Genomic DNA, 19,369 nt, shown 5'->3' on the forward strand with positions numbered 1-19,369 from the left:
GTTCTGGCCATTGGTTGCTCAGGATTGGTGGATTTGTATACAGTTTTCGTGCCATCCATTTCATTCTCTCTCACACATCTTTTTATTTTACTTGCTCTTAACTTACATATTCTTCTATGGTCATTACAGATTCACCTAACTTTTCGGAATTTTAATTCCTGAAAAAAAAAAAAAAAACTGGCCAAGAAATCCCTTCAATCCTTATTTTTAGTCCATGATATCACATTTATACAGACTGAATGATGAAATAGATTTTCTCAATAATTTCTCATTTTCCAATAATCTAATAAATATACTATTATTACATTCACACAGATAATATATGATAATCCATTGAAGTATTGTTTATTTTCAAAATATAGGGTAAAAAAGAAAATTTGATTTGTGGTTATGATGTGTAAACCACATACTGTACAATATGTCGTGTCTTTTAATTTTGTTGTTATAAATCATTCCTTACCATACTTGTATGTAAATATATTGTTCAGTTATATAATCATGTTTATGATTATGATAGTGAAGTCAGTGAATGGCTATTTTTTTTTACTTTTTCCTCTCATTTGCCAACATATTTCACAAGATCACGGCCATGTTGTTCGATATGTACCTCCCATTGTTACCATGTGATTGTAGTGTTGCAATGCATAACATCATTACGCGTCAGGTATTTAAGATGGCAGCAAAGTACATTCAGTGTTCTCATCTTTGCAAATTAAAAAACAACTTTGTGTGCTTTGAGGTTATTTTTTTGATTAGGGACCTCTCCAACCCTAACCCTACCCCTAACCCTCTCTCTGTTCTGTGTTTTTGAGCTAAGAATTCTGATCAACAATTGAATTTAGTGGTTAGATGGTGCCCTTTTGTGAATTATCCTTTGTCTGTAATTTTGACAATGAGTTTGTACGCTCCTTATTTATCTTCACCACTGTTTTTTCGATTATCTATTAGAGTATTCCCTTTTTACAACACAGTGAACACTACAACAGAAAATAAAACACTATGTTATAAAATACATTTACTGTTATATTTTTTCCACTTAGTTATTTAGTGTTTCCATTTGGTGACTTAGTAAATGTACCCAGTGTGAGCCAGTGTTTGTATATAATCGAACATGAGAGTGATTTGTGTTTGACTGGCCTCCTATCAAGGATTGGGTGCAGCTGCTGCTGGGAACCCAGAATCCTGGTTTGAAATAAAGTAAGTATGCCCGGAAAACAAATAATTTCTTAATAAAGTGCACAAAAAGGAAAAATCATATTTCTAAGAAAATCACATTTTCATCAAATATAACAATGAAATCCATACCATTAAACTGAATCAAGGTTTAATCAGCAAATGACTGAAACAATCCAAAATGAGCAGCACATTGTATATAAGGGAAGATTATATCATGAGGAGGCCTGAAATATACTCCCGCTCCCTTCTTTTACATGCAACCTACACTGAGCTGTCCATTTCATCATTTGACTATTCCGCAAAACTTATAGTGTAGGTGCTTTTTGCGTCTAGTGTTTTATATCTCTGACCCACTGCTTGCCTTTTTAGATTCTGCTTTAGTTTATTGTTTTGGATACTTTTCCTTTTTTCATCATTTCTTGTCTGCATTTTGACATTATTTGTGCTCTTTCTTGATCATGGTATTATTAATAAACAGGCAAAAAATGTGTTTTACCCATTTGTCATTGTTCACCTCTTGTTTCCTGCTTAGGTAGGTCTGCACCCACAGACTGGTGTGCTCTGTCAGACAAAAATGATGAGACACAGCTCTCCCTCCATGTCAGGAAAGCTGCAGTCGAAAGGTGATACCGAGCAAGCTACCTATCTTTTAGGTCAGGTGGCATATTGCTGACAGCATGCATTGCTTCATTAAATTTACATGTATTTTATTCTACAATATGTTTACATAATGAAAAATAAACAATAAATGAAAAATCATTCTGAACTCTATCATCAGCTTTAAGTGCATAGTGCAAAGATTAAAGCATTTAAGTGCAAAGAAAAGATAAGCACTGTGTTTACATTAAATTTCTAAAAATACAATATGCAGAGAGAAGGGAGCAAAGATGTATGTGGACTTGCAACAGTTTCATTTGAAAATAGCAGCATCACATCAAAAAATCACTCTTGGATCTTAATCATCCACTTAACTACTAGAATTCACCTCGAGCTTTGTTTACAGCCTGGCAGTTGTGCTTCCTTTCAGAAAAATATATAATTGTCCATGGGTTCAAAGAATATAAATGGTTGAATTGGGAAATGTTGGAATTTTAGATAAGGAAACTAAATAGTAGTTGTTTGCTAGGCAGGGGTCTGTTGTGTTTGACTGGAGCAGTCATCAAAGCCGAAAAGGAACAAGTACTCAACATCAAAAAGAAACCAAAAATCTTCAATTGTGTATTTTATCTTTTCCCTATTTAAACAAGCTTTCAAATGATTTTAAATTCTTCATTCCAAAGATTAGACAAACGTCTGAGTGTTCCTCTATCATTTATAAAGGAAGTGTGGTGACATTATAGTTCGTACACCATATGACAATCAATGGGGTCTGTTGCCACAAACAATATGTCAACACCCCTAAAAACAGTAACAAAATGATTTCTCAAGCAGGACACAAAAGCAGCAACAATAAAAGTAAATAATATTTAAAAAACAATACCAGTACTTCCAAAAATAGTGCAAAACTGCACATGTTCACAACAATAGTGTCTTATGCGTTTACAGCCCTGTGATTGTGTGGAGTGTAATAAAATTCGTATGAACAACCTGGTTTTAGTTATTTTAAGGACAAAGTAGTGATTATTTCGTCAGCAGAGGTGATGTTACTTAAATGGTTGTCACTGAACCATAATAGCAACCGTATATAAGTAGGGCCCCATAATAGTTTTCTTCCAGGACTTTGTCCCCTTTTTGAAAAGACCATGTCAAGTGTAAACTGTTTGATTTTTACCCAGTGTTCCCTTTCTAATGGGGACCAAGTTTACAGCTGACAGAGGGAGAGTAGGGGGTACAACATGCAACTCCAGATGCCTCAAAAGCATGATCAACATTCTTTTTCAGGAGAAAACTGGAAGCATCTGCAGTCACACACCATAACATAGTCTGAAGCTTATAGGGAACAAACAAAATAACTTTATTTTCTGTTCACATCGCCCTAAATCCATTAAAAATAACTTAGTATATTTTTAGAGCTTTTCAAGGCACGCTAGTTTTCAGAGACAAAAAGAACCCTGCTCTGCAAACTAGGACCCAGGCTGACTGGAGATCTGTAGAACCTGTTTTGAACTGGGCAGTTTTGCTAAACCTTCAGACACCAAATCTGATAATGTCAATAACTCCAAGTAAAGACTGTTCCTGTTGTCATTAATATTTATTTGATAGCAACATTTTAATAGTCTTTATAATGTCTGTAGTGGAATTTGCGGTAAAACATTTTGAGATTCACTTCAAAAAAATAATAGTGTTTTGCCACATGCACAATTTGCATGATTAGCACATATATTTTCATCTCACCTGCAACCTTTTTATCCATGTGTAAAAGCATTCTGCAATTTATTCTGGTTTAGATCATGTAAAATGGGGCTTACATCTAAATATTTCAGAGGCGCTTCACTGTTGAAAAAATTCATTAGCCTGAATATGTGGCTGCCAGTGAGCCTCTGGAAGGATCCTGGATTCGATTATTTTACGGAGTTCAGGAAAGTACACGGAAATTGTGTTCCCTCTGACTCCAAATTAACGGTGCAAGATGGAGCCAGTGGTGTTAATGTGCAGGCAGGCAGTGCACAAGGGAATGAGAGAGTCGGCAGCCACACTGAAGGTTCCTTGGAAGCACGAGCAGCATTGGAGGGCAGCCAAGGAAGGAGATAGTGGTTTCGGCTGTAGAATAACCATTATGGAGAAATATTCCTCACTTTCCATAATAAAAAAGGTTTAAAAAAACCCCAAAAAACTAAGTTTAGAGAGTTTCATGATTCACAAATCCAAAATCTCACAAGAAACAAATTCAGAGGTCATTTTGTTTCACTCTATGTGAAACAAAACTCTACTGTTTTGCTCAACACTTCTTAAGTATCAAAAGTTAAGGCTCTGAGCTAAAATATATTTATCAGGATGACCATAAAAGCCTCTCACCATTAAACACTAACTAAAATAAGTGTATCATTCTTACTTTTAGAGCTTCTATTGCATTACAGTGTGTATGAAAAGAATGTAAATGGAGTAATATTTTCCATTCCTGCTTCTGAACTTAATCTAAATTGATGGATTGTTTTAGTTTCATTTATTTCACTTGTTTCGGTATTGGTAACAAAATTCTTTTAGATTCTTTTGTTTGTTTAATTGTGTCCTCTCTGTTTTTTGTAATTATTTAAAGTGACTAATTATGTTTGATGGAAGTGGGGAGAGACCCCTAATTAGATTACTGGCTCCAGCTGCATTAATTAGCAACGCTTTAGCATCTAGGACTATTTAAAATTCTTACACCAACTGCCTTAGTGCATTGGCAATAACCTAGTGTTATGGTTTCTGCCATTTTTGTTTTGAAGATTTTATTTTACTCTGGCTTTTTAAATGTTGGATTTGGACTTTATTTGTTTGATTAATATTAGCAGTGTTTTATTTTTCTTTTTGTGCTTTGGAGTTTATTTCTTTTGTTGCTTTTGACTTTTTGTATATTTTTTAACTTCCACCCCTTTTGTCATTTTAAGCTTTTAATTCTTTTTGTGTTTTTCTTCATTTCCTATTTATCTTTTATTTCTTATTTATCTTTTAAATCTTTCACATTTTTGGAATTTTGGATTGTTGTTGCATTTTAAAACATTGTATTTTTCTTGGTTTGTATTTCATCACTGTCAAACTCTCTATTTAATTTAATTAATAAACGTAATTTTTTTTTATAATAAAAATTCTGAAGGGGCCACATGGACCTGAAAGAGAAACATGCAGCCAAAAGTGGCAAAGCCATCATACAAAGCCAAGCAGAGGGTGTTAGTGTATCCATGTAAAAGAGAGAGAAAAAGAGAAGCAAATCCAGCATTTAGAAAGCTCTCTGCTTAAATCCATTGGTCTGGGTACATGACTGCTATCAAGTCCTAGGAAGGACCTTGGCCTGGATCTGTTCGTGAAAATGGGGAAACTGAGTGTGGATGGTGAAGTGGAGCAAGTGTCATGAATGTACAGGCAGTGGATGTGGAAAAAAAGAAGATCTTTGGAGATGTGTGAAGTTTTAGCGTTGTCACATTGGTGACCCGTGTCATTCCGAATTGACTTTAAAATTCTACTACTACTGGCTTACAAAGCCTTAAATAATTTTGCTCAGTCCTATATTTTTGAATGCCTATCCCCCTAAAGTTCTAGTCATAGCCTTAGCTCTTCAAATGGAAGTCATCTTAGTGGTAAATTTATAAGAAGTGGTGAGGTGGCCTTTTGCTGTTATGTGCCCAATATCTGGAATACTTAACCAATGGAAATTCACCAGGCTAGCACTGTGGAACATTTTTAAAACATGTTAAAAAGTTATTATTTTAATATGGCTTTTGGTAGCTACATGTTAGTTGTATTCCTGATAGACTATATGGGCATAAAATTATCATATTCTTCAGGGATCCGCAATCTATAATAATCTCTACTATTCTCTGCTGTCTTTCCTGGTTCTCCTCTGGTGGCAATCTGTGCCACTACCACCTGATCAAGGCACCATGTAGCCCCTTGCAATGATGGATTGAAGGCGAGTGTCCCAGCTGTCCCCAAGACCAGCATCATTAAATACTATCATGAGAAGCCTGAAAACCATGATTTAAGAGCACTTATATTAGGTAGAATGCCCAGTGGGGTCTGGGCAGTCTTTTCGGTCTTGGAAACACTGCAGATTCTGTTGGGTTTTTTTTCCTCCAGCCTAACTGTAGTTTTTCTTTTGTTTTTCCAGTTCTACTAGCCATCTGATTTTACCTTATTTCATTGTTACTTATTCATTAATATTATTGCCTTATCTTTGAGCTACATTGTTTGTATGAAAATAAATATTGTTGCTGTTGTGTGAAAAGAGTTGTGGCAGATTAGATTGGCAGTGGCAGCACCGGAGGGTAGTCGAGAGTGGAGATGGCCTCTGGTAAATCTCATCTTAAGGAGTGAGAGAGACAGACAGCTTTTGATAATATATTAGGTTACCAATACCAGTGAGGATAAAATGTCAAAAGAATCACACAAAATGAGGAACTATCAACATATTGTTTTGTCATACAGTACCACTATCAAATAGCAAAATTAAATGATATCCCCACAGCAAAATTAAATATTCAATACTGAAAGCAGAAACATAAATATTTATAAAGTTACAATTTTGGTTCAATGGAGAAAGCATTTAATAATATTGCATATGTGTAGTCAAATACCCAAACAAATGTATTATCAAGGTTAAAAATGCTTTCCTTAATAAATTCAACAAATTTTAAATTGTACCTACCTGCACATTTGCTTGCAGGCCTGCTGCTGCTTCCAATTGAGAGTTATCCAGTGACTTTGTCTCCGTGCCAGGTGATGCTTGTCTGCTATAGTTCTCACAAAGTCTTTTTAACCGTTTAATTTCTTGCTGCTGTGACTGAACAGTTTGTTCCAGCCTTGTAAGTGAACAGCAAAAGAAAAACAAATAAGCTTCAATAAATGGTCTATACATTTATCATTAAATAAAAGTAAGCTTATTTGTGATTACGGTAATTAAAATTGTGTAATGGATACCCTCATATGTTTTAAAAGAAAACAGAGTTGACAAAACAGCACATGCAAAATGCTGTATTGAAATGGAGCTCATTTGTAAATAATATTTTCCTTGACCTAAAAGTAATGTAGTTCTATATCAAATCAATGTAAATTATGAGACCACTTTTATTAAAGAAAAAAAACATTCTCACACTTTCAGAAATGCTAACTATATTAACTTTATACAACAAGATATCTGGAGTACAGTTGGGCATGCCATTTGAATCTTACTAATGTTCCAAAAGACACCCCTTTGCCTTCTGATATTTTTATTAGAATTTAATTCTTAGGCACGAACTATTAACCGAGTTGAAAAAGGTACTGGACTTCTCATTTTTTATCTGCCTGACAGCCAAGATCAAAGCAGCTTGAAAGAAGTAAAGATATTCCACTCTGCCCAACACTTAACATGTTCAGTTCAAACATCTTCTCACTGGTGAGGTGAATTGTTCATAGACCTGTTTGAAACATGCAAAAGTATCTTCTGTATACAAGTCTCTAGGGGTGATTTTTTTAACAAAATGAATAATACACTGGTAAACAATGTTAAGTGCTACTGTTCATAGGAATTAAAGTGGGGGAGTTTGGACATGGATCAGATTGCATGATTTGTTTTTCTTTGCATTTTCTTCCAGTAATAGACAAAAGAACTAGCGTTAGCTAGTATCGGTGAGGTCAGCAGTAATCCGCTTGGCTTTATGTGTGTCCTATAGTTCACATTTTGTTTTCCAAAAAGGGACAAAATGAATAAAATAATTTTAAGTATTATATTACAAAGTGAAATAGTGAGTGTCAACAGTATTATAAGTATACTATATCAATAGCATTATAAGCATAATACTTTTCACTCACAGGTCTCAATAACTAACTAAGCCTTGGGCTCTTAAACTGTATTAAAAGCAAAAAGTCACCTTTGTCTGTTTATGGGTTGATGTTCTGATAATGACAGTTTTGTGTGTTTATAGTCACTTAAACTTCATCACACATGTGTAATGGATTCTTGAATGAATTGGAACAAGAACAAACAGGATATGAGTTTTTCTACATACAGTTTAAAATACAGTATATAAAGTGACTTTGGTATTTTTATTAAATAGTATACTGCTTCATCAATTGATCATGTTGAGCAGTATTACCAATAAATCATTACTTTATATATCATTTTTTCATAGAGTACACCATCACAAAATGCTTTAGAAGAGTCATAATTCATTACATTAAACTTTCTTTGTCCAACACATATTTAAACAATACTTTAGAACTTGATTGTTTTGTACATACAGGAATTTAAGCAAAACAATTTGAATTATATACTTATGTAAAAAGTTACAGAGATTTGTTGTATGTGTGAGAAAGTCAAGCACTGACTATAGTAAAGCATATCAAGAGAAGCTGTAGCTGAAATGTCTAAGCTGACAAAGTGTGCCAAAAATCACCCGCTTTCCATAAAACAGAAACTCTACAAATATTATTGTATTTTACAGGTGTTTATATTAGCTATAAGATGTATAAAGTGGATAGAGAACCACAGATTAGGACCACCATGTTTCTGGATCTGATTTGATCTTGTAGTTAGGATGGCCCCTGTGTTCCTTTGTTTAGTGGTGTACTAAGAATGACCAAGTGTAAAAAGTCTCAGGACACACTAGAGGAATTACATCTCAGATGGCATGAAGGCATCAGGGAACTCCGCAGAAGGATATCCTTCAAAAAGCTGCCGATGATAGGGTGACCTGATGTATTCAGTTTAACATTTATCAACAAAAGCCATCCCACAATGAATGTGATAATGGATGTGATGTGATAATGATTGTTTTACTGACACAATGCTTTGTTTTAAGATGAAATCTGCAACACTAGATTAAAGATTACTTAATCAACTTTTAAATCATTTCCAAGTTTCTATACATTCCACTTCCTTATTTTTTGGAATTTTGCAATGCTCCTATTACCTTTTTTTCTGGATAACTATTTAATATTCAAAGGTATGCTTGCAGAGTTTATTAAGAAACTAAATCTTTGATAGAAGGATACTGACAGAATGCAGACACAAATCTAATAGCATAAAGAAAAATATTCCATTGTGTTGGATTCTTATCAGTTTTGGAACCAGGTCTTTCGCATAGTTCAAAAATAATTATTTTTTTATACCAGTCATCTCATACACTGCAATGCTATGCACTATTTGTTTTATAAATCACATATTCACACCTGTACTAGTTTTAAAAATACATCATTGTTCCTTCTATTGCTGAAAAACATTTGATGATTTTGATTTTCTTTGAGTTCATCAAAAGGTCATTCATGTCATATGAAACAAAGGCCATAATAAAAATTTGATTTGATGCTGAAATTACACATTGGTGTTGAAATTGTTAATTATGGATCTGACTAGGGTGACTTCTGTGTCTGTTTTTAAAAAAAAAAAAAACGTACTAAGATAAGTTTATTAATTGGAACTATCACTGACTGTGTTAAGCGTGTCATCGACCTTGTCAGTAGTTCACTGGGACTTCCATAAGATGAGATGTTAGAATGACAATGGCTATTTAACAATATCAGAATTCAAAAGGCTCATCCTTCTCCTACTTCATTTTACATTTTTAGTTAAATGCAGCTATTAGTTAGATATTCTCTGATCTCACATGAACACTTGTAAAAAAGGGGGTAATTCAAAGAATATGGATGGGTGGATAAAATAACTACTGAGGTGAATATTTAAGTACATTCAGCCAATTCAGAAAACTGACTCACCTTCTGTTTGTCTTCAAAAGCTGAGCAATACTGGAACAAAGTGGGACAATTCCCTTCCTTGTGTTTCTAATCACATAGGCTACAGCTTTACATGCCATTTCTTTGTCTTCATCAATGCTATCAATCTCAGAACCGCTGCCTATAACAACACAGGACATTGAACAGTGGTTTGCTTCATTGCTCTTCAGTTACCAAATTTCTAAATACATCAAACTCCAAAAGTGAAGACTCATATTACTGGTTGATATTCCACTCTAATCTTATAGTACTTGGAGGACTGGGAGAGATAGCACAATTAAGGACAATTTCATTTTAGGAAAATTAAAAAGTCGTACCAATGCATCCAAATTTACATTTAAAAAAATATGTGATGTAATTTTCATTTACATAATCACATTTTTTCCTCATACTTTATCTAATACAGCTATCAAAAATCAAAAGAATGAACACATGGGGGAAAAGGACAGTGCAACATACCTAGGATCTGACAGCTTCAGGTCAGACTTAGGATACAGTAACATATATTGAGTTTTTACAGAAAATGCACAAACTTTTCTTTAATTAAAATTTAATCATTTAAGGAAGTGTATTCAAGATGAAAACTATCTTCACAAAAATAGTTATGGGGATGTGGAACAAACTAATGAGTCATGTCATTGAATCTAACCGATTGTACAAGGTTGCAAGAGGAGCTATTCTTACCATCATCTAGCTATAAGCTAACCGTAACCAAACAAGCACAATAGACTAAAAGGTTTGTAAACTGAAAAACTTCTTACATTATGTTCTTATGCCTATTTAATTACATATATATCATCGAAAAATGTGCCATCTAGGCCAACGTCTTCACCACTAGACTGTACCACTCACCTTGAAAACAACTAGATAAGCACTTTAGAAAAAAGAGAGTGATTAAAAAATATGATCACATGCACCTGGAATAGAATGGATCAGCAATAAAGACTTTAGATGCTAGTCAACAACACCACCAAACTAACTGCTTCAAAGCAAAATAATTGGGGGGTGGTATAGAACAAAGTATCTCCCCAGAGAAGAAGATCAGCTGTGTGCAAAACATAGCTTTACTATTTCCTTTGTGCATCCTGCAAAACTGAAAAATGGGGAAAATAAACATTGACAAATCACCACTTAAAAACATCATTTTAGCAATTTTAATTACAAATCAAAAATCACAATTCAGCTTTCCAAGTAGGAGTATAACAATTATTCAGTAGATGTCTTCTGCAAAACTGCTTAAAAAAAAAAACTCAGCATATTCTGTTTGTTCTATTTATTACTTGGAACTGACGCTGACCGTTTTAGAGTGGTCGTTCTTAGACCCATATATCATACAATATTTTACAACCAGTTCCATTGCAAACAATCACATACTAACCCTACATTTCGATCTTAAATTCTTAAAAAATGTTACTTAGTAAAGGCTTTAGCTGAAGTTGTTAATGAAGTATTATGGTATGTTATACATAATTTTTTTTTGATCATGATCATGCCGCTTTATTTAGGAGACTATAATTATATTGAATTGTCTGACAGTGTACTACGGGGACTGATATCATTCTCATCAAATTGCCAGTGACATATCAAACTCTTGAATGATGGTGATCTTTGATTTGTGTATTGAGCTAATATGTGCTTTTAAAGAATTAATTTCTAAGAATGATATTTATGTTGCAAATATTCTTGCAAATCTCTGACTTCTTGTACAAGGCTATTTACTGTGCTGTACATAATACTGGGCTTGGCTTCTGCTCCTTCTAATTCTGTACAGGTACACAAAATGGACATACTGTATAGGTATAATAATATACAAAAAAACTAAATTTTGATTCAGGATTAATAAAAAAAATGAAAATGTATTAAGAGCAAATATGGACATCACAACAGAGCAGAACATCAAAAAAGCAAGAAGTAAAAACAGAAAATTAAGTTTCAGAGATTACACATGGAAATTTCACTATCAATATAAATACAACTCCCACATGGGTGTCAAGGTGGCATTCTGAACTTTTCATACTGTATACTGTGACCACCAGGGGGCACTGCAGCACCCGAAACATCCAACACAACATCACAGACACAAGTTCCAGTGAGAACTAAGGGTTTTACTGTGTGAAACTGTTACACACACACACATTTCCCAGACTCACAAACTATAAATTCAACCATGCAGCAATTCTTCTGTCTCAACTCCACTCCTCCAGACAAGCTTTGTCTTCCTCCTCCCAACTCTGGCTCCCCATACAGAAGCAGGCTGCTCCTTATACAAAACCCAAGAGTACTTGTGGTGTCCCAAGACTGTGGCTTGGGAGTACTTCTGGGTACGTATGAAGCTCCACAAAGTAGGGCTCTCTAGTCCCTTCAGTGCCCCTAGGCAGCACCCAAAGGGACAAACAGGGCTGACCCAAAGAACTACAGTTCCCATGATACCCTGTGAGTATCCATGGCAATAGCGTAACACAGTGGGGCTGCCATCTAGTTTGTGGGCAGAAACAATGACCCAAATACATTGTCCTCCCCTGTCTTCCCATGATACTGGAGTCCCAGCCAGGTAAGGATCCCAATTCAGTTCCGGCTGGGATGCCAGTGCCAGCATGACATCTCTCACAATAATCTATCTATCTATCTATCTATCTATCTATCTATCTATCTATCTGTCTGTCTATCTATCTATCTATCTATCTATCTATCTATCTATCTATCTATCTATCTATCGCAAAATATCTAAAGTTTTAGAACATCTCAGTTTTTCCAGTTTTACTTCAAATTTAATCAGCTGAAATGCAATGAATGGCCTAAAATGGTCAATAGGTAAGCAATAAATTGCCAGAGGTTGAAATTTATAGGTTAGCAAAAACTAAAAAAAGGAAACTTCAGAATATTAATAATGGGCCTTCTTCAGAAAACAACTAGTAGGTTGCATCCTACAGATGTTCTGCAGCAATTAAAGTAAATTAAGTCTTGCAAATTGAAGCAAACAATTTGCACAATGTCCCAGCTTCTGTTGATTATTTAAAAACCCTCTGTCTGTCTTAAAGCAGAGTTGGAACAGACTGTGTTACTACACCCTCTGAAGTACTACTTAGATAATATTACACTGTAGAAAACATGTAAATGCCATTGATAATAGCAAGAAAACGGCAATTAACAAACGAAATGAGACAGAGCATTATTACTCTTAGAAGTGTAGACCTTTCATTTAGAGAAATTGCAAAAAAAATCAAAGTGTCAGTGAGTATGGTGTCTTACACAATCCAAAGGCAACTGGAAACTGGAAGAAACTCTGACAAGAAGAGATCTAGCAGAGCGAAAGTCACAACCCAATTAGAAGACAAGTTTCTGTGGGTCACCAGCTTGTGTGATAGGCACCTCACAGCACAACAGCTTCAAGCAGAGCTTAACAACGGTTAAAAAAAGCAAGTTTCAGATTCTACTGTGAAGAGGAGACTTTGTGGTGCTAGTTGGACAGGGTGTGGCAGTAAGAAGCCATTTATTAAAGGACAAAATAGGGCTTGGATATAATGCTGGCTGTGGATTTTGTAGTTTGGAAGAAAGTCAAAATTTGAAATCTTTTGTTCATCATGCAGGGTGTCTGTGCACTGTCGAGTTGGTGAAAGGATTGTTCCTCAGTGTGTGACAAAACTGTCAACCATGGAGGAGGAGGTGTAAAGGTCTATGGTTCTTTGGCTGGAGTCAGAGTTGGTGACTTGCATAGAGTGCCTGGCATTCTGAATCAAAAGGGTTATTTTAGTTTGGCTGTTATATTAGCAAAAGGTGGGTACTTTGAATCAAAATTTTAAATAAAAGTTTGTACAATTAATGACTCCTTGACTTATTTTCAGCTCATTCAAGAATTACATTACACTTAATTGGTATCTTAAGAGCAGATGTCCACTGTATCACCAATTGATGCACCAGTGTTGGAATCCTTGATCTTCATCAACTGCGCTAATGACCACATCATGGATTTCTGCTGTATTTTAAATTCTACTATTACTAAAAAGTCTGGAAAATGCAAAGTTAATATGTGAGCACTTTTCAATAATGGTACTATTCTAATTGGTATTTTGTCAATGCTTTACTAAAATAGCAGATGGCTTTTGCAGTGGCACGGTGGCACAGTGACTAGTGCTGCTGCCTCATAGCTCCAATGTCCAGGGTCTGAATTCCAGGCCTGGTCACTGCCTTTGAAGGTTGCATGTTCTTCCTGTGTCTGTAAGGTTTTCTTTCACATTCTGCAGTATTCCTACAACATCTGAATACACAGGAAAAAGGTTATTTAGTGACTCTGAATTTGTTCTGTATAAGTACTTGTGGGAGTCAATGAGTGTGTCCAACAATAGTCTGGCATCCCATTTAAGGTTGATTCTCACCATGCACACAGTGTTCTACTGGCTCATTCTAACCCTGGGCTGGATAAGTAGTTTAGAAGATAGGTGGGTGGATGGATGGAGAGATAACTTTTTCAAACTTCTTCACACTATAAAGATAAGTGTAGGAAATGGCCTCTAAAATTTCTTTTCATGAAGATGTGTATTCTTAATCAGCACTGAGGTTTATCACATCCAAGCGATGTGTGAACTTTAACAAATGTTGAATAGCAAACATCTGGTGTAAACCAAATGGTTACAGTAAGTTCACAAGTAAAGCAACTTCATTGAGGTCATTACTCTGGATCCATAGCTTCTGATGTTATTAACGTAATCACAGCAAATACTCAATCTAATCTTCACAGAAAAAACTTAATTTAATCCCCAATTACTGTAATAATTCCAATGTTTTTAACTTCATACAGTATTCACAATGAAATTATGTCAAAGCAAAATTTACAAAATAAGTTATTTTGTGCACGGTTAAGGTATCTACCCATCTTGTACTAGGTTTTTAATCAGATCAAAAACCAAACCTTTACAAAAACAAATCTGCAATAATCTCATCACGTTTTGGACCTAAACCCTTCAGTTTCTACCACTGCCTTCAATAAAGTTTAAACAAGTACAAATTAACCTTTAATTCTTCTAACCTATAAAACTACAACTATTTTGATTACTTGAATTAAACATAACATTCTTAATCCTGTCAATCGAAATTAAGGTTTAAGGGGGCCAGAGCTTGTCCTAGCAGCAGGCACAAGGCAAAATGCTGCCCTGGAAAAACAAGACCCATTCATGAATATATCCACGCAGGCCAATTTACCATTGCCAATTAACCTAATCTGTTTGTTCTTGGAGGAAACACCATAATAACACAGATAGAATGCTCAAACAGCACTCAGACAACAACTGGGAATGGGACTCAAATCCTGGATTCGGGTACAGGGAAGCAGTAGTGCTACCATACAGGGTTAAACATAAAAATGAAAAAATAAATGATGTAAATGAAAAAAATTAATTTGCTTAAGTGGCCAATGTGTTAAAATCCCAATGTTGGTTCACTAGATAGATAGATAGATAGATAGATAGATAGATAGATAGATAGATAGATAGATAGATAGATAGATAGATAGATAGATAATCCTGAAGAAAATAGCAACATTACAGTGGCAGACAAAAAAGACACAAATATGCGTATAACAAGAATTATAATAGTCTTAAGTATGCTAACAGGGTACAAAAATGCAACAAGAATTGTCTATAAGTAAATTACAAACTGTAGGTATTTATTATGTATAAAGTGATTAGAGTTGCACAGACTTGTAAGTTACAATTTCATAGTACAGGATGTCAGTCATTGGCACAGTATGTTGGCACAGTATACTGTATATAGCACAGCTGTTTGTTAGACCAACTCAGTAACATTCAGCACAAAGGGAATAAGACTGCCTCAGCTGGGGAGCAACTCATTATAGAGGTTGATGGCTGAAGGTAGAAACATCCTCACATAGCGATCCTTGCAGCAATGCAGTTGTCTCAGTCTGTTACAAGATGTGCCTCTCTGCTAAGACAAAACCTCATAAAGGGGGTAAGAGTCTTGCCCAAGTTAGTAAAGCAGCTTTCTGAGTGACCATCTGTTCTACCACTTCTTCCAGTGAGTCCAGCTTGACACTTTTTAATAAGTCTGTTGGCATCACCTGTACTAATGCTACTTCCCCAGCACAATATTGCACAAAAAAAATTACTAGCCACTACAGACTAGTAGAAAACCTGTAAGAGTAGCCAGCATACACCAAACCTAGCTCAGCCTCTTCAGGAAATAGAGGCGGCTCTGACCTTTCTTGTATGCAGCTTCTCTGTTTGTGCTCCACTCATGGCTGTTCATCAGATACAACCCGAGGTACCTGTATGTCCTCATAACCTCCACCTCTTAACCATCAATGAGAACCAGGGGGCAGATAGGGCTTGACTCACGTGAAATCTATGATAATCTCCTGTCTTACTGATGGTGGTGCTGCAGATGGTTCATTCTCCTGCCCACCTCTGATGCACCCAGCTATGGCTGTCTCATTGGAATCCAGATGACATGTTTCACTATTGTATCTAATGTTTGAGGTGTACAAGATGCACACAATACAATTTATTTCTGTATAGCCCAAAATCACACAGGAAGTGCCGCAGGCATTTATGTTTTGACAGCCCTCTAGCCTTGACTCTCTAAGTAAACAAGGAAAAACTCCAGTACACACTGGTACTCCAAACCAGTACATTTCCCCGTGGAAACAACATGTAACTCATGGCTATGTCCAATACACAGTTCTTAAGACATACAAATTATCCTGGATACTCTGGGAATATTCTCCCCCAGTAGTCTGGATTGTATGGTGTTGAATGGATTAGAGAAGTCAAATGTGATATGCTTATTGAGCATGCAGATATAGCCTGCTGCAAAGCAAATAATAACCTTTTCAAATTGTTTTGTCTAATCAAGTGTTGTGCATACGGACGCGGTGCCTGTCCGTCACTTAGACCAGGGGTGGGCAAAGTCAGTCCTGGAGGGCTACAGTGGCTTCAGAGTTTTGATCCAACCCAGTTGCTTAATTAGAAAACAATCCTTGCCAATAATTTAATTTCATGGCTTGCTAAGTGCTTTAACTCTGCCATGTCAGGTCATTCTCATCTCCTAGATTTTTTTTTTTCCTTTCTAAGGATATCATCCAAATGATTTGAAGTCTAAAATGGATGAGTAATTCTCAGTCCTTCACTTTTTCCCCTTCACCTTCCTTCCAAGTATTTAATTAAACCAAATAGTGCACACAGGTGTCAATGGAAACACACTAAATGGAGAAATGCTGTTTTCTTTTGTCATTTGCATCTTTCTTACTGCTAATAAGGAGGAATTAAAAACCGAGAATACAGCTGTTTAAGACTAAAATATTGATAAGGGTTCAAAATCCAAATGAGACAACTAAAATGAAGCTGAAGTGTTTCTTGAGCAATAAGTGTTCCTTATTAGGCCACTGGGTTGGCACAAAAACCTGCAGCCACTGCAGCCCTCCAGAAACGACTTTGCCCAACCCTGACTTAGACCAACCACCACTTTACCTAACATAGATGATTTTGGGGGTTGTATCTAGAGGAAAACCAACCTAAACACAAACAGAATGTGCAAACTACACGCAGAATAAAGCAGAGCTACCCACTGCGCCACATTGTAGTAAACCTTGCTTCAGAAAATAAAGTCTAACCGATCAGAACTCCATCTGTGTGTGTGTTGCTCCATAGGCGTGCTAAACTGAACTCCACTCCTTCATCTGTGCTCTCTAGTGCGGGCAGTCCATCACTAAAGCTGCCAGTATGGTAGACGAACTGCGTGTCGCTCGTGCGTGAAGTTGTCTCCGACTGAGTCACGAGAGCCGCTCTTACCCGCGTGCTGCCCCGAGAAGCCGCTCCGCTCGTCCCAAGAGCGTCGCCAGCTGCCGCAGCCCGTGTTGCTGGATCCCGCGCTGCCTTCGCTTAAATGGGGGCTCGCGTTGCTCTCCATCACCTTTGAACTTCGGGCAGCTCCTTGAGAAGGGTCTAGCACTCTGTTGAGCTCCTTTCAGCCTTGGCATTTACAGAACGGCGGTGCTCAGCAGTGACTGCGCAAGTAAGCCATTGTACTGACTGTAAGGTATGTGCGAACGGGGCACGGGGTGGCAGCTGGAAGGAACCTGAGAGCTCGTCGGAGGAGGAGGAGGAGGAAGAGACAAAGACATCGTTGACGACACGCCCAAACACCCGCAATGACAGCCTGGCTGCCAGCCCGCCCGTAGGTGAGCGCGCACACGAACTGCGCTTGCGCGCTCAGAACATGCACTCATTTTGAGAACTCCAACATTTGGGTTGGCGTTCAAGGTGTTATACTTCTCAACTCTGCTCTGCTCTCTTGGTTAAACTTTTTAAGAATGATGCTAAAACAGAATACAGATAAATGACAAAAAAAAAAATGAAACACTTAAATAAATCCATCCATTTCCTGACCTACTTGTCCACTTCAGGGTTGCCGGGAGCCTTGTGAATGAGGGGAGAACCAGCCCTGGACAGGATGCCAATTCACTAGAGAGCCCAACTCTGAACCCACCAAAAGTCATTCATACTGCTCCATTTTACAGTCTCTAGTTAACTTCCCCAGCAAACAATCTGACATTTGGCCAGCGCAAACAAACAAATTGGCATGGGCGTCATTATTGGGTTATTGGGGGGTGGGGGGGGGGAGGGGGCAGGGGGGTTGATTATCTAGGGTTCATTTAGGCCTCGAAGTCTAGAATGAAAAGTTTAGGCCCACAGAGACTGTTCATATTTAGTGCCTAGAGTTCTGTGTTACTTCTGCATATTGGTCCTATTGGGATTTGTACAATAGGGCAACACTGGCCCCATCTGGGCAGACAGACTGGGAGCCCTAATTCAATCATGAACCTAAAAAAAGTCCACACTTTACTAGTCTATCCATCCATTTTATATATCCATGTATCCAGGATTACGTTGCGGGGCACCTGGAGCCTATCCTAGCAAGCAGTGGGCAGAGGCAGAAACAGACCCTGGACAAGGCGCCACCCCATCAGAGGGTGAACACTCACACAGAGCATAGGGCCAATTGTGGCATCACCAGTCCACCTAATCTGCATGTTTTTGGACTGCGGGAGGAAAAAAACATGGACATAGGGATAACATCCTTACTGTGAGGCAGCAGCTCTACCACTGCTCCACCACCTACTGGGGCTTACCTTGAAACTTTCTGTAGTGTTCATTTGTTTTTTTATCAATTAAATTATGTGCAATTTTTACAATTTACAATTTATTAATTAATAAGAAAAGAAATTAAAAATACAACACTAATGTTGCTTTAAACTATTTATTCTTACAAAAATTCAAAATACTTTTGCATTTATTAGTACTAGTCCAGATTTTCTTTTTTTTTATTATTATTTTTTTCAGGGTTACAACCCTGAGCACAGAAAAATTACCAATTATATATTAAAATTTGTGCTATTTTATCCACTTTTTGAAATTGTTCAAATTGTTATTTATTCCCCTACAATCAAAATCTAAAACCCACTGAAAATATAAATTTACTGCGTTACTCACACTGAGACAAGATTCAATAGTGCGAAGCTTTGGCGTAGTGACTAATTGCGGAATACCAACTCATTGAATTAGGCCAGGAGTCCATCTACCAAACCAAAGCAAACCTTCACTGAGCCAATGAGGGATTCACTGAGTTTGCACAGCCAGCAATTAACCCATTTTGGGCTACCTAGGGGAACTTTGCTAAGAAGTCCCTTGTAATAGCCCCCACATGGGCCTAGTGCAGTATTTAATAGGGCTTTCTTAAGCCTACACTGCCCATTGTCTGCGCACAATGTACCACTGTGTGCAAGCTTGTTGGGTAACATGCACATCTTTAAAGTAAGGGTGAAAAACTGGAGTAC

General features: G+C 36.7%; 1 protein-coding gene across 2 annotated transcripts in view; it reads right to left on the reverse strand.

Annotated features, from left to right (window-relative positions):
- Positions 1-17,945, reverse strand: part of LOC114653978 (uncharacterized) — a 40,070-nt gene extending 22,125 nt beyond the window's left edge. For both annotated transcript variants that reach the window (XR_007935307.1, XM_028804488.2), the window contains exons 1-3: positions 17,325-17,945; positions 9,508-9,646; positions 6,461-6,614 (exon numbers count right to left, since the gene is read on the reverse strand). Coding sequence is in view for 1 of the 2 variants with exons in the window: in XM_028804488.2 (XP_028660321.1) it covers positions 6,461-6,614; positions 9,508-9,646; positions 17,325-17,442 (411 nt within the window). In the remaining variant the exon portion in view is untranslated. The remainder of the gene's footprint in view (positions 1-6,460; positions 6,615-9,507; positions 9,647-17,324) is intronic.
- Between the last annotated feature and the right edge of the window lie 1,424 nt (positions 17,946-19,369).

The sequence above is a fragment of the Erpetoichthys calabaricus genome, chromosome 6 (assembly GCF_900747795.2).
Source record: "Erpetoichthys calabaricus chromosome 6, fErpCal1.3, whole genome shotgun sequence".
Classification (NCBI taxonomy): domain Eukaryota; kingdom Metazoa; phylum Chordata; class Cladistia; order Polypteriformes; family Polypteridae; genus Erpetoichthys; species Erpetoichthys calabaricus.